The sequence below is a fragment of the Cyclopterus lumpus genome, chromosome 14, assembly GCF_009769545.1.
Source record: "Cyclopterus lumpus isolate fCycLum1 chromosome 14, fCycLum1.pri, whole genome shotgun sequence".
NCBI classification, from domain to species: Eukaryota; Metazoa; Chordata; class Actinopteri; order Perciformes; family Cyclopteridae; genus Cyclopterus; species Cyclopterus lumpus.
In genome coordinates this window covers 305,001-320,462 of record NC_046979.1, presented here as the reverse complement: position 1 = coordinate 320,462, position 15,462 = coordinate 305,001, and the positions used below count along the sequence as shown (strand labels likewise).

Sequence of the window (15,462 nt, the reverse complement as noted above, 5' to 3'; positions counted from 1 at the left end):
TTAGATTTAGAGGATCTGTGAGAGGAACAAGGAGGTAGGGAAGGAGGGAAGGGAGGAATAACGGAAACATGGTGAGAGTTAGAATTTAAACACAATTTAAAAGCATTAATGATTACATTGAACATGATTCATGTAATTTATAAGATCCGTTTGGGGATGCCAACTCTGGATTGTCGTTACAACTTTTAAGGTTTCAGAGTAAAACATTCAGTACGGAGGCCCAGAGGGGACAATTCAAAACTCATAATGGTGCGAGTTACTCTTTTTAATTTGATTTTAGAGAAACAAGTTGCAAAAACTTTATTAATCAACACTGTCAACAATAATTCTCACAATACATTTTGCAGCATAATGTATTAATAACAATAACAAATGAAAAAATAAACAAATATAACAATATGGTAACCGACTAACTTGAAAAGAGACAAATAAACATTTACTGATTTATCATCTTTACATTCCAGTGAGGGAGGAAATTAAAGTTAAAGTTTGAACGGTTGAACTTTATTCACGTCACTCCGTTGGTGCTTTTTGTCCCTCCGAGCCTCCGTACTTTAGGACACTCATTGAAACCTCTTATCTCAGTTTGCTTTTGTGATTCCATTTGACGGTGTGCAGGAGATACAAGGTTTCTGGGTTCTGGATGGAGCACTGGTTTTGCTTCCCTCCTCGGTGTTCTGCTGGTTTTGCTTCCCTCCTCGGTGTTCTGCTGGTTTTGCTTCCCTCCTCGGTGTTCTGCGGTTCCTTTCTATACAGACGATGTGATTCTCTGCATGCAGGACTTGACTTCTCGTTTTGTGTTCTTTCCGCTTCGTTCGCTGCTAACGAAACGCCGTCTTTGATATTCTGACCCGTTGTGTTAGTTTCAGGCTTTAAAGCTGCTTTTGACTGTCGGGAGAATGTAGAACTTTGTACAATCAGATTATAACTATCATATAATTATTATTATTATTATGGATATATCTCATGTTTGTATACTTGAAAGCTTTTTAATGTTGGAGCCGACGTGCAGTGCAACACTTTGTGTAGTATTAGCTGTATTATTCCCTTAGACGTGTTATAGTGTGTGACTCCAGCTCCTCTTAGTGCCACGTCTTGGTGCCATTTGGTGTCCCGGCTCAAAGAAAAGGAGGCTGAACATCTCATTAACACACAGAGCGACACTATGAATCGACCCTTTTCTGCTCCGACACTTTGAAGTAAAAGTTGTTTCTCCAAATGGCGCCTGCGAGGCTGTTTTCTAGTGTGTGTTTTCTAAAGTGACAAACTCCACTTTGACCTTTTAAGAAAGTTGAAAGTTTGGTTTATCCCCGTGGAAATCTTTGAGGGAAATGTCCAAGTCGTTTTTTAGGTGTTTTTGCTTGAAACTGAAGAGATTATCTAAAAGCAGATTCCAGATGTGTTTCGTGTTTGAAGCAGATGTTCAGTGGCTGCTATTATGTCATCTTCATGAAGTCTGCAGACGACACTTTCTCATGGGACGGGGAACCGTTAGCATCCTCCACGCCTCCACAAGCTAACGGGTTCCCAACAAGCTAATGGGTTCCCAACAAGCTAACAGGTTCCCAACAAGCTAATGGGTTCCCAACAAGCTTACGGGTTTCCACAAGCTAACGGGTTCCCAACAAGCTAATGGGTTCCCAACAAGCTAACAGGTTCCCAACAAGCTAATGGGTTCCCAACAAGCTAACAGGTTCCCAACAAGCTAACAGGTTCCCAACAAGCTTACGGGTTTCCACAAGCTAACGGGTTCCCAACAAGCTAATGGGTTCCCAACAAGCTAATGGGTTCCCAACAAGCTAACGGGTTTCCACAAGATAATGGGTTTCCAACAAGCTAATGGGTTCCCAACAAGCTAATGGGTTCCCAACAAGCTAACGGGTTTCCACAAGATAATGGGTTTCCAACAAGCTAATGGGTTCCCAACAAGCTAATGGGTTCCCAACAAGTTAACGGGTTCTCAACAAGCTAATTTTGTGGCTAACAGCATTTCAATGGTTTCAAGTTAAGAAGCTAAAAATGATAATAGTGCTAACATACCCAGAAACGGACTAATACGAAACCTTTTCAATGTTAAAATATTATTATTATTATTATTATTATTATTGTAATCAATGTAATCAACATTATTATTAATTTTTTTCTCTCATTTTGATTTTATTGTAGATTCTTCAGGACAGAAAACATAAGCCGGAGATTATTATTGTTACTGTTATATTATTATTTTCATAAACAGTTGTTTACAGGAGAGAGTAGATGAATGCTGCTGGTTGGAGGACATCGACCAATCACAGGACAGAGGTGTGATAGTTTATAACTGAGTAATACCGTAATAATAATAATAATAATAATAATAATAATAATAATGATGATAATATAATAATATAAAAGTGCTTTATGTCATTAAACAGACAGGAAACAACCAAACTCTGGACACGTTTTGGAGTATTTAAAGAAATGGCAACATTTCATAAGTGATCAATTCATTGATTTGATCATTAGATCAAAGGTTGGTATCAGGCTGAAGCTCGCTGGATTAATTGATCGATTGATTGTTTTCTTCCAGAAAGATTAATTAAAATAAAGATTCACATTTTCTTTTCTGTGTGAAAAAATTCAATCTGAAGGTCACACAAGATGCTGGCTGTTTCCCGTCCGCCATGTCCACGCTCTGCAGAATCAATAATCAATTATCAATAATCGGCTCCACTTAGCTTTTTCTACTATGATAAATATCGTACTGTTCTGTATTAACTGGACTCCAATGCTGCATGCTCAGTGTGTGTGTGTGTGTGTGTGTGTGTGTGTGTGTGTGTGTGAGAGAGAGAGAGAAAAAGAGAGTTTGTGTGTTTTTAATCCTCTAAAGAAGTATTTTGTTTTCTTCTGCATCGTATTCAAAGTGTTTCTGTAAATAAACTGAGGTGTTCAAACGCTGCCTTCTGAATGGTCTGTTTTTATCTTCTTCAAACTCTGTAAACTTCATTTTATTATTACGAAATAACACAATAAATGCATCATCAACACATAAAGGAACTCTTCATCATCCAGTTTATCATAAACATTCATCATCATCACATAAAGGAACTCTTCATCATCCAGTTTATCATAAACATTCATCATCATCACATAAAGGAACTCTTCATCATTCAGTTTATCATAAACATTCATCATCACATAAAGGAACTCTTCATCATTCAGTTTATCATAAACATTCATCATCACATAAAGGAACTCTTCATCATTCAGTTTATCATAAACATTCATCATCATCACATAAAGGAACTCTTCATCATCCAGTTTATCATAAACATTCATCATCATCACATAAAGGAACTCTTCATCATTCAGTTTATCATAAACATTCATCATCACATAAAGGAACTCTTCATCATCCAGTTTATCATAAACATTCATCATCATCACATAAAGGAACTCTTCATCATCCAGTTTATCATAAACATTCATCATCATCACATAAAGGAACTCTTCATCATTCAGTTTATCATAAACATTCATCATCATCACATAAAGGAACTCTTCATCATCCAGTTTATCATAAACATTCATCATCATCACATAAAGGAACTCTTCATCATTCAGTTTATCATAAACATTCATCATCATCACATAAAGGAACTCTTCATCATTCAGTTTATCATAAACATTCATCATCATCACATAAAGGAACTCTTCATCATTCAGTTTATCATAAACATTCATCATCATCACATAAAGGAACTCTTCATCATCCAGTTTATCATAAACATTCATCATCATCACATAAAGGAACTCTTCATCCTTCTGCTCATCATAAATATTTATACAATAAATATATTTTGTTAAACATTAAATACAATACAAATATACATATAATTCATATTTATTTTTATTTTGACCGTTCAAAACAACGTATAATTGAATCTGTCGTACTTCCGGTCGTGACCACGTGGGGCAGCAGCAGCTCGTTCCGGGGATGAAATGTATTAACTTTGACCCGGAAGCGGAAGTTCCTTCTTTCTTGTTTCTGCTTCGTTTGGAGACACACTGAGGTGAGTTCTGCTCGCGACTTTAATCCGACTTTAATCTGCGTTTCAGCTGAACATCCGATCATCTAACGCGTCAGGTTTGAATCTCAGGTGAAGCCTCTTCGTGTTTGAGATCAATGTGTTGTTCTGTGTGACGCTCTTCTTCTGTTTTAACGGTTTCTTCTGTTCGTCGCTGAGCCGCAGCAACATGTCGCCATCTTAACTCCCCGAGCGGCGGGAACCAGCGTTTCTTCTCATTCTGTTTGATTGACGGCCGCATGGCCACGCGCACCGTGTACAGGTGTGACCGGTTCGGCCGTTTAATCAGGTGAACCCGGTGCGGGCAGCGAGAAGCTAACGTTAGCTAACATGCTAACGTTAGCTTCTCGTCCGTTTTGTCTCCGAGAATACCCGTAAATGTCCCGGTGGTCTAACCGTCACGTGACGCTGCCGGTTCCTCCCGGTCAAGAGGAGCCTCGTGCAGCCGCGTGTTCCGGTACCGGACAGTCAGAGTTTACAGTTAAACGTCTTCAAAGATGTGAATGTCTAATAAACGACACGTGGAAGACACCGTGAACACACCAGTGCAGCTAGTGAACTTCATTATAATATAAATGACATGTAATGTAATGTATAAGAGTTTTCATTGGTTCATTGATTCAGAACCTTTTATTTTGAAAATTGTGTTAAAGGTGTGTGACTCCACCTGTATGAACTTGTTATCGGTGTCTTATTACATTACATCACATTACATTACATCACATTACATTACATCACATTACATTACATCACATCACATTACATTACATCACATCACATTACATTACATCACATCACATTACATTACATCACATGTCATTTAGCTGGCGCTTTTATCCAAAGTGACTTACAATAAGTGCATTAAACCATGAGTCCAAACTCAGAACAACAAGAATCAAGAAAGTACAATTTCTTCAATAACGTTAAACTACAAAGTGCTATCAGTAAGAGACATTTAAGTGCTACTGCGGCTCTACCCTCCCTGCAGGTAATCAGATCACTGACTAGGACCAGTACACGGTCCAGATCACTGACTAGGACCAGATCACTGACTAGGACCAGTACATGGTCCAGATCACTGACTAGGACCAGATCACTGACGAGGACCAGTACATGATCCAGATCACTGACTAGGACCAGATCACTGACTAGGACCAGTACATGATCCAGATCACTGACTAGGACCAGTACACGGTCCAGATCACTGACTAGGACCAGTACACGATCCAGATCACTGACTAGGACCAGTACACGGTCCAGATCACTGACTAGGACCAGATCACTGACTAGGACCAGTACATGATCCAGATCACTGACTAGGACCAGTACACGGTCCAGATCACTGACTAGGACCAGTACACGGTCCAGATCACTGACTAGGACCAGTACACGGTCCAGATCACTGACTAGGACCAGTACACGGTCCAGATCTCCAAACTAAAACTGGTGTATCTCTGCAACCACACCGGCTATTGGAATAATGTTGGTGTTATAATAAAGGCAACCATGTGTGCTTTTGTTCAGATGTGTAAATATTATATTTGTTACTGGTTAAGAGTAAATAAAGATAAAAAGACAGAGCAAAAGTGGACTTTTCAGGTTCGGGACCTCTGCAAAGTTTGACTGAAAACATAAAGCAGAACAAAGTTAGAGCGGTTCGCTAGTTCTGTGGGCCGACTCCTGACAACATTATTATGATAGTTTAATAATTCTTTCAGTTGTTTGAGTTGTGGAAATAGCTTACTGAGTTCTCTTGTTTAATCTGATGTATAACATCAATATATGTGCTCATGTTTATTGTAATATTTTAGTCTAATTGGGGCGCCGTGGTTTTCAAAAGGTTGGATTTCATGCTCCACGTTGACCCGTTTTATTATTTTGCCTTCTGCCATGTTGTGCTGTTTGTTTCCTGTGGAGTGACCACCTGTAGAGCTCTAACTCGTGACTCCTCCCCTCAGACATGGCTCCTCGCAAAGGGAAGGAGAAGAAGGAGGAGCAGGTGATCAGTCTGGGCCCCCAGGTGGCCGAAGGGGAGAACGTGTTTGGCGTCTGTCACATCTTCGCCTCCTTCAACGACACCTTCGTCCACGTGACCGACCTCTCCGGGAAGTAAGTTCTTCTTCTGTGGTGACGTGTGTGTGTGTGTGTAGCCGTTTTCTGATTGGCCCGTGTGTCTCCAGGGAGACGATTTGCCGCGTGACCGGCGGCATGAAGGTGAAGGCGGACCGAGACGAGTCGTCCCCGTACGCCGCCATGTTGGCCGCTCAGGACGTCGCCCAGCGCTGCAAAGAGCTCGGCATCACGGCGCTGCACATCAAGCTGAGGGCCACCGGGGGCAACAGGTGTGTGTCTGTGTGTGTGTGTGTGTGTGTACGCACACATCAAGCTGAGGGCCACCGGGGGCAACAGGTGTGTGTCTGTGTGTGTGTGTGTCTGTGTACGCACACATCAAGCTGAGGGCCACCAGGGGCAACAGGTGTGTGTCTGTGTGTGTGTGTCTGTGTGTGTCTGTGTACGCACACATCAAGCTGAGGGCCACCAGGGGCAACAGGTGTGTGTGTGTGTGTGTGTGTCTGTGTGCGCACACATCAAGCTGAGGGCCACCAGGGGCAACAGGTGTGTGTCTGTGTGTGTGTGTGTGTGTCTGTGTACGCACACATCAAGCTGAGGGCCACCAGGGGCAACAGGTAGTGGAGGTTCCATGTAAGACGTGGTCTAGAGCTCCGGGTTCCCCTAACACGTATTCCACTAGCAGGTTCTCCGTCAGGAGGCTGTGAGCCGTAACAGAACAGCTAATACTTTGTCTTTGTGTATTAAGGATGGAATGTATTCCACATTATTATGAACTAATAAACCTGATTATTGGTTATTGACCGTTCCAGGACCAAGACTCCGGGTCCCGGGGCTCAGTCGGCTCTCAGAGCTCTGGCTCGATCCGGCATGAAGATCGGACGCATCGGTGAGTACAAGTACTTCGACAGTAACAATGCTCCTCTGGTTGTGACTGTTGACCCTGTACTGACCTTTGACCCCCCCCCACAGAGGACGTGACCCCCATCCCCTCCGACTCCACCAGGAGGAAGGGCGGTCGTCGTGGTCGTCGTCTGTAAAACTGCTTCAAGATTTTCTGACAATAAAAAGATTAAAGTCCCAGTTTGTCTACTGAATTTCTGTTTTGATCAATACTCATCATGTGACCTCCAATCGGGATTCAAACCAGCGACCTTCAGCCCTAAACAGAAAAGCTGTTCACATTATTTTGTCCAGTCCTTCACATGCAGTTCAGACTGTCGCCAGCAGGAGGCAGCAACAACGAGATGAAGACCAGGACCCCCAGTCCTCCTTGGGCCAATGGGAAAGAGTTTCAAGGAAGTCAATGAGTCTGCAATAGAGGTCAATGGGAATGAGTCTTTATCAATGGTAAGTCCCTCAATGAGTCAATGGGGAATGGTCTCAGTATAAGCCAATAGGAAAGAGTTTTAAGGAAGTCAAGGGGCAATGGTCTCTTAAACAATGGAAGTCAATGTACATATAGGTAAATGGGAAAGAATCTTAAGGGAAATAAATGGGAGTTATGGGAAAGTCCTTTTCAATGCAAGTCAATGGTCTTTGTGGTGTTCCAGACCAGGAAGTTGTAATTCCTCCATTGGTCCTCTTCCTGGAGGATTGATTTATCCGTTGCCATGGTGACTTCTTCTGCAGGAGAACTGACATTTAGCGGTGTGTTTGGGTCCATGCCTACCCTTTAGTTTCCCAGCATGCATCTCTTCCTGGGGATTGTGGGTAGGAGTGATGTGTTGCTTGGCTATGACTCACTAATTATGTTTTATGACATGTTAATTGATCTCTAAATGTCCCATAGGTGTGAATGTGAGAGTGAATGGTTGTATGTCCCTACATGTGCCCTCGATGGACTGGCGGCCTGTCCAGGGTGTCCCCTGCCTTCGCCCTATGTCAGCTGGGATAGGCTCCAGCGCCCCCTAATGAGGATAAGCGGTATTGAAAATGGATGGATGGACATGTTTTTATATATATTTATATTTCTTGGAATAAACTGACAGTTTGAATTCATGTTCAAGCTTTAATTCCACAGAAACTGTTTACAATATTTAAATAAGACAAAGACAAACAATAACATTCAAAAATCAAAACATTTAAACAAATGAAGGCATCTTTAACCCACAATGCAATGCAGGATGTTTTGTCTTGAAGATCAACGTCTTACTCCTCTGCCTGAAGGCTCTGCTTCTCCTCCAGCACCTCCTTTTCTTTCTCTTCTTCCCCCCTCTCTCCTTCCTCCTTCTCCTCCTCTCCTGTGGTGGAGGAGGTGGTTTCTCCATCGTAGATGATGTCTTCAGGGTTTGGAGCCGGAGGACAGAAATCCTCCTCAGGAAGAATCTTCAGGAAGATCGACTCGGCCTGAAAAAGGTTGTTTTTAATATTAATAGTGGTCGATAAAAATCACTATATTGTGATATCACGGTTTCTTTTTGTAAATACATCTTTAATGGTTTATTTATTTTTCCCTTTTGCATTCATCAAGGATGAGACAAATAACTGAAATATCAATATATACATAAATAAATAACAGAAATATCTGTATATATAAATAAATAAATAACTGAAATATCTGTAAATAACAGAAATATCTATATATAAATAAATAAATAACAGAAATATCAGTATATATGAATAAATAAATAACTGAAATATCAGTATATTTCTATAAATAATAAAAAATATATATAAATAATAAATTCCTTTCCATTCACAGAGTAAAAGCTTCATAACATAATTATTAACAGAACAGGTTTGTTGTTGTTTAGGCAGCCAATCAGCAGCCTCACCTGTCTGACGGCGTGCTCGTGACCCAGAGCGCCGTCGGGTCCGGAGCACAGGAACACGTTGGACGGAAGATCGTGACCTTCGACCTCCAGCCCCGAGCCGTCGGCCATGTTGAAGTACAGACACCAGAGGACAGACGGGCCCGTCACTGCAGACAGACAGGTAACAGATGTTTGAGCTCCGCCCCCTTTTTATGACACACCTGAATGTGTACTTCATCTTCACTTCAGATAGTCAGAAAACACCGTTATACACAACAGAGTGTGTGTTACCTTGGTCATGTGACTGTGTTTGTGTGTGTTACCTTGGTCATGTGACTGTGTTTGTGTGTGTTACGTTGGTCATGTGACTGTGTGTGTGTTACGTTGGTCATGTGACTGTGTGTTACGTTGGTCATGTGACTGTTTGTGTTACCTTGGTCATGTGACTGTGTTTGTGTTACCTTGGTCATGTGACTGTGTTTGTTACGTTGGTCATGTGACTGTGTTTGTGTGTGTTACCTTGGTCATGTGACTGTGTTTGTGTGTGTTACGTTGGTCATGTGACTGTGTGTGTGTTACCTTGGTCATGTGACTGTGTGTTACCTTGGTCATGTGACTGTGTGTGTGTTTGTGTGTGTGTGTTACCTTGGTCATGTGACTGTGTGTGTGTTACCTTGGTCATGTGACTGTGTGTTACCTTGGTCATGTGACTGTGTGTGTGTTTGTGTGTGTGTGTTACCTTGGTCATGTGACTGTGTGTGTGTTACCTTGGTCATGTGACTGTGTGTTACCTTGGTCATGTGACTGTGTGTGTGTGTTTGTGTGTGTGTGTGTTACGTTGGTCATGTGACTGTGTGTGTGTTTGTGTGTGTGTGTGTTACCTTGGTCATGTGAGTGTGTGTGTGTTTGTGTGTGTGTGTGTTACGTTGGTCATGTGACTGTGTGTGTGTGTTTGTGTGTGTGCTACGTTGGTCATGTGACTGTGTGTGTGTTTGTGTGTGTGTGTGTTACGTTGGTCATGTGACTGTGTGTTGGTTTGTGTGTGTGTGTGTTACCTTGGTCATGTGACTGTGTGTGTGTTACCTTGGTCATATGACTGTGTGTTACCTTGGTCATGTGACTGTGTGTGTGTGTTTGTGTGTGTGTTACGTTGGTCATGTGACTGTGTGTGTGTTTGTGTGTGTGTGTGTTACGTTGGTCATGTGACTGTGTGTGTGTTTGTGTGTGTGTGTGTTACGTTGGTCATGTGACTGTGTGTGTGTTTGTGTGTGTGTGTGTTACCTTGGTCATGTGACTGTGTGTGTTACGTTGGTCATGTGACTGTGTGTTGGTTTGTGTGTGTGTGTGTTACCTTGGTCATGTGACTGTGTGTGTGTTACCTTGGTCATGTGACTGTGTGTTACCTTGGTCATGTGACTGTGTGTGTGTGTTTGTGTGTGTGTTACGTTGGTCATGTGACTGTGTGTGTGTTTGTGTGTGTGTGTGTTACGTTGGTCATGTGACTGTGTGTGTGTGTTTGTGTTTGTGTGTGTGTGTGTGTTACGTTGGTCATGTGACTGTGTGTGTGTTTGTGTGTGTGTGTGTGTGTTACGTTGGTCATGTGACTGTGTGTGTGTGTTTGTGTGTGTGTTACCTTGGTCATGTGACTGTGTGTGTGTTTGTGTGTGTGTGTGTTACGTTGGTCATGTGACTGTGTGTTTGTTTGTGTGTGTGTGTGTTACGTTGGTCATGTGACTGTGTGTTTGTTTGTGTGTGTGTGTGTGTGTTACGTTGGTCATGTGACTGTGTGTTTGTTTGTGTGTGTGTGTGTGTTACGTTGGTCATGTGACTGTGTGTGTGTTTGTGTGTGTGTGTGTTACGTTGGTCATGTGACTGTGTGTGTGTTTGTGTGTTACGTTGGTCATGTGACTGTGTGTGTGTGTGTTTGTGTGTGTGTGTGTTACGTTGGTCATGTGACTGTGTGTTTGTTTGTGTGTGTGTGTGTTACGTTGGTCATGTGACTGTGTGTGTGTGTTTGTGTGTGTGTTACGTTGGTCATGTGACTGTGTGTGTGTTTGTGTGTGTGTGTGTTACCTTGGTCATGTGAGTGTGTGTGTGTTTGTGTGTGTGTGTGTTACGTTGGTCATGTGACTGTGTGTGTGTGTGTGTGTGTGTGTGTTACGTTGGTCATGTGACTGTGTGTGTGTTTGTGTGTGTGTGTTACGTTGGTCATGTGACTGTGTGTGTGTTTGTGTGTGTGTGTGTTACGTTGGTCATGTGACTGTGTGTGTGTTTGTGTGTTACGTTGGTCATGTGACTGTGTGTGTGTTTGTGTGTGTGTGTGTTACGTTGGTCATGTGACTGTGTGTGTGTTTGTGTGTTACGTTGGTCATGTGACTGTGTGTGTGTTTGTGTGTGTGTGTGTTACCTTGGTCATGTGAGTGTGTTACGTTGGTCATGTGACTGTGTGTGTGTGTTTGTGTTTGTGTGTGTGTTACGTTGGTCATGTGACTGTGTGTGTGTGTTTGTGTTTGTGTGTGTGTTACGTTGGTCATGTGACTGTGTGTGTGTGTTTGTGTTTGTGTGTGTGTTACGTTGGTCATGTGACTGTGTGTGTGTGTTTGTGTGTGTGTGTGTTACGTTGGTCATGTGACTGTGTGTTTGTTTGTGTGTGTGTGTTACGTTGGTCATGTGACTGTGTGTGTGTGTGTTACCTTGGTCATGTGAGTGTGTGTGTGTTTGTGTGTGTGTGTTACGTTGGTCATGTGACTGTGTGTTTGTTTGTGTGTGTTACCTTGGTCATGTGACTGTGTGTTTGTTTGTGTGTGTGTGTGTTACCTTGGTCATGTGAGTGTGTGTGTGTTTGTGTGTGTGTGTTACCTTGGTCATGTGACTGTGTGTGTGTTTGTGTGTGTGTGTGTTACGTTGGTCATGTGACTGTGTGTTTGTGTGTGTGTGTGTGTGTTACCTTGGTCATGTGAGTGTGTGTGTGTTTGTGTGTGTGTGTTACCTTGGTCATGTGACTGTGTGTGTGTGTGTGTGTGTTACGTTGGTCATGTGACTGTGTGTGTGTTTGTGTGTGTGTGTTACGTTGGTCATGTGACTGTGTGTGTGTTTGTGTGTGTGTGTGTTACCTTGGTCATGTGAGTGTGTTACCTTGGTCATGTGAGTGTGTGTGTGTTTGTGTGTGTGTGTTACGTTGGTCATGTGACTGTGTGTGTGTGTGTGTGTGTGTTACCTTGGTCATGTGTGTGTGTTACCTTGGTCATGTGAGTGTGTGTGTGTTTGTGTGTGTGTGTTACGTTGGTCATGTGACTGTGTGTGTGTTTGTGTGTGTGTGTGTTACGTTGGTCATGTGACTGTGTGTGTGTTTGTGTGCGTGTGTTACGTTGGTCATGTGACTGTGTGTTACCTTGGTCACGTGACTGTGTGTGTTACCTTGGTGATGTGACTGTGTTACCTTGGTCATGTGACTGTGTGTGTTACCTTGGTCATGTGACTGTGTGTTACCTTGGTCATGTGACTGTGTTTGACTGTGTGTGACTGTGTGTGTTACCTTGGTCATGTGACTGTGTGTGTTACCTTGGTCATGTGACTGTGTTTGACTGTGTGTGACTGTGTGTGTTACCTTGGTCATGTGACTGTGTGTGTTACCTTGGTCATGTGACTGTGTTTGACTGTGTGTGACTGTGTGTGTTACCTTGGTCATGTGACTGTGGCGTGCGGAACATCCTGGTAACCACCGGCGAGAGATCATCGAAGGCGGAGCCAACTGACTGACAGGTGAGGTGGACCAGATCTGCAGACGGACCAACAAAGAACTTTATTAATATTTTCACCACTTTGACAAACAGGTCCTTGGTCTTCCTCTTGTTGCTCTCGGTGGACTGGAGGAGACCCAGAACACGCTGGAGGGGTCCTGATGAGGGACCAGAACCCCCTCAGAGGATATGAACACAGCTCCTACTGCAGGCGTACAGAGACCGGATGGCCTGTTGCATCGGGTCCGACACCCCATACTCCCGCAGCACCCCCCGCAAAAACCCCAAGGGACCCGGTCGGCAGCCTGCTTCTGGTTGGGCACCCCCCCAGTAGTCTTGCGAGGGTAAAGAGCTGGTCCACTCGTCTTGAATCTGAGGTTCCACCAACGATGGGAGCCTCCTTTCCAGCACCCTGGCAGAAGCTGGGCGACTGTGGGTCAGTGGTTAGCAGGTCCGTCTTTCAATCAGGGGGTTGGCGGTTCAATCCCCGCCCTAGTCGATGTGTCCTTGAGCAAGACACTGAATTGTTCCCTGTAGCTGTGTCTACTCTGTATGAATGTAACATGGTTGTAAGTCGCTTTGGATAAAAGCATCAGCTAAATGACATGTAATGTAATGTAATGTAAGCTTTCCCCGGGAGGCCGAGCAGTGCACACTCTCCGGTTCCCCCTTTTGAAGATGGGAACCACCACCCCGGTCTGCCAGTCCATGGGCACCGTTCCCGACCCCCATGCGACATTGAAGAGGCGTGTCGGCCAACGCCTTCAGCATCTCAGGGCGGATCTCCTCCACCCGGCGCCACCAAGGAGCTTTTTGACAACCGGAGCGACCTCCCAACCCCCCACACCAGGTTTCTCTGTCGTTGCCCACGTGAGCGTTGAAGTCTCCCAGCAGAACTATGGAGTCGGCAGACGGCTCCCTTTCCGGATACTCCAAACTGTGAGTCCACAGGCGGGTAGATCCGGAGGGTACCGAGTCCACAGGGTACCGAGTCCACAGGGTGGTGGGTCCGGAGGGTACCGAGTCCACAGGGTGGTGGGGCCAGAAGGTGGTGAATCCACAGGGTGGTGGGTCCGGAGGGTACCGAGTCCACAGGGTGGTGAGTCCGGTGGGTACCGTGTCCACAGGGTACCGAGTCCACAGGGTGGTGGGGCCAGAAGGTGGTGAGTCCACAGGGTGGTGAGTCCGGAGGTTACTGAGACCACAGGGTGGTGGGTCCGGAGGGTACCGAGTCCACAGGGTGGTGGGTCCGGAGGGTACCGAGTCCACAAGGTGGTGAGTCCGGTGGGTACCGTGTCCACAGGGTATCGAGTCCACAGGGTGGTGGGTCCGGAGGGTACCGAGTCCACAGGGCGGTGAGTCCGGTGGGTACCGTGTCCACAGGGTACCGAGTCCACAGGGTGGTGGGTCCGGAGGGTACCGAGTCCACAGGGTGGTGAGTCCGGAGGGTACCGAGTCCACAGGTTAGTGGGTCCAGAAGGTGGTGAGTCCACAGGGCTGATGCCCCTCAGCCTCCACTTCAAGGTCTCACTAACAGTTTATCTGTCAATCAACTCGTCAATTACTCAAAAACATTTTTTATTAAGACGTTATGGCATGTTGCATTGTGGGTAGGAAACAACAGACGTGTGTGTGTGTGTGTCTCGGTGTGTGTTCAGATGAATGTGTTTCGGTTTAAAGGCGTTCCCACTGACTCAGGAACCAATCTCACTGCCTGCAGCATCAGGACGAGAAGATGATGATGATGATGATGATGATGATGATGATGATGGAGATTTGACAGGCGGAACACACACACACTTTATTTATTAAATATAATCTTTTCTGTTTAAAAGGGGAAGAGACTACAGGTGGAGACTCACATGTTCCCGGCATGCAGGTCATCGTGGACGGACAGAGCTCCACCATCTTCACCGTCGGACCCCCTGCTGCTATTGGAGGAACCGTTACCATAGAGACCTGACAGACAGACAAGTCTTTAATGAAAAACCTCTTCAGAGTGTTGAAAAGCAGATTAGTTTCATCTTATTACTCAACACTGCAGGCTAACACACACGATCTATGAGGCATCATAATTCTCTGACCAAACTTAATTCAATATTTAACTCACTCCTAATTAGTGTGTGTGTGTGTGTGTGTGTGTGTGACTGTGTGTGTGATTGTGTGTGTGTGTGACTGTGTGTGTGTATGTGTGTCCAGACAGATAATTGGGGATTTTCTTCAGTAATTAACTAAAATGTATTTGCTTGTTCATCTCTGACTTTCTTTCTGATCCTTTTCTTCACTTCTCTGATATTCATGACATCTATCCCATAATGCACTGGGGCTGGAGGCCGCAGTGACCTCTGACCTGAAACAGCCAAAACGTTTTGGCTGTTTATTACGAAGGAAACTGGTTTTCTTCAGAAGATCAATATACGTGATTTCACTGATATAGAGCTGACAATATTTAGTATATAATAAATTACATTTAGTACAAGTAAAGTCTACCTGAGGTCTACCTGAAGCCTACCTGAGGTCTACCTGAGGTCTACCTGAAGTCTACCTGAAGTCTACCTGAGGTCTACCTGAAGTCTACCTGAAGTCTACCTGAAGTCTACCTAAGGTCTACCTGAAGTCTACCTACCTGAAGCCTACCTGAAGTCTACCTACCTGAAGCCTACCTGAAGTCTACCTGAAATCTACCTGAGGTCTACCTGAAGTCTACCTGAGGTCTACCTGAAGTCTACCTGAAGTCTACCTGAGGTCTACCTGAAGTCTACCTGAAGTCTACCTGAAGTCTACCTGAAGTCTACCTACCTGAAGCCTACCTGAAGTCTACCTACCTGAAGC

The 15,462-nt window shown here is 44.2% G+C and overlaps 2 protein-coding genes across 3 annotated transcripts in view; one reads left to right on the top strand and one right to left on the bottom strand.

Moving 5' to 3' along the window:
- The first annotated feature begins 3,940 nt into the window (after positions 1 to 3,940).
- On the top strand, positions 3,941 to 7,217 carry rps14 (ribosomal protein S14). 2 transcript variants are annotated; one of them, XM_034550883.1, is made up of 5 exons: positions 3,941 to 4,049; positions 6,023 to 6,173; positions 6,245 to 6,406; positions 6,947 to 7,023; positions 7,107 to 7,217. In XM_034550883.1, the coding sequence occupies exons 2-5, from the start codon at positions 6,025 to 6,027 to the stop codon at positions 7,172 to 7,174; spliced, it is 456 nt and encodes a 151-aa protein (XP_034406774.1). In that variant the 5' UTR covers positions 3,941 to 4,049; positions 6,023 to 6,024; the 3' UTR covers positions 7,175 to 7,217. The 2 variants fall into 2 exon arrangements, with proteins under 2 accessions (XP_034406774.1, XP_034406775.1); XM_034550884.1 differs by having other exon boundaries at positions 4,031 to 4,136.
- Positions 7,218 to 8,125: 908 nt separating this feature from the next.
- Positions 8,126 to 15,462, bottom strand: part of chm (CHM Rab escort protein) — a 25,498-nt gene continuing 18,161 nt past the window's right edge. The window contains exons 14-17 of the mRNA XM_034550684.1: positions 14,493 to 14,589; positions 12,570 to 12,668; positions 8,912 to 9,057; positions 8,126 to 8,483 (exon numbers count right to left, since the gene is read on the bottom strand). Coding sequence (XP_034406575.1) covers positions 8,286 to 8,483; positions 8,912 to 9,057; positions 12,570 to 12,668; positions 14,493 to 14,589 — 540 coding nt within the window. The 3' untranslated portion in view covers positions 8,126 to 8,285. The remainder of the gene's footprint in view (positions 8,484 to 8,911; positions 9,058 to 12,569; positions 12,669 to 14,492; positions 14,590 to 15,462) is intronic.

What these genes read in the sequence shown, in the direction of transcription:
- rps14 (XM_034550883.1), top strand. Translation starts at nt 6,025, where the DNA reads ATGGCTCCTCGCAAAGGGAAGGAGAAGAAGGAGGAGCAGGTGATCAGT. An exon ending in GTGACCGACCTCTCCGGGAA is followed by an intron (nt 6,174 to 6,244) that starts GTAAGTTCTTCT and finishes GTGTGTCTCCAG; the next exon opens with GGAGACGATTTGCCGCGTGA. An exon ending in AGGGCCACCGGGGGCAACAG is followed by an intron (nt 6,407 to 6,946) that starts GTGTGTGTCTGT and finishes TGACCGTTCCAG; the next exon opens with GACCAAGACTCCGGGTCCCG.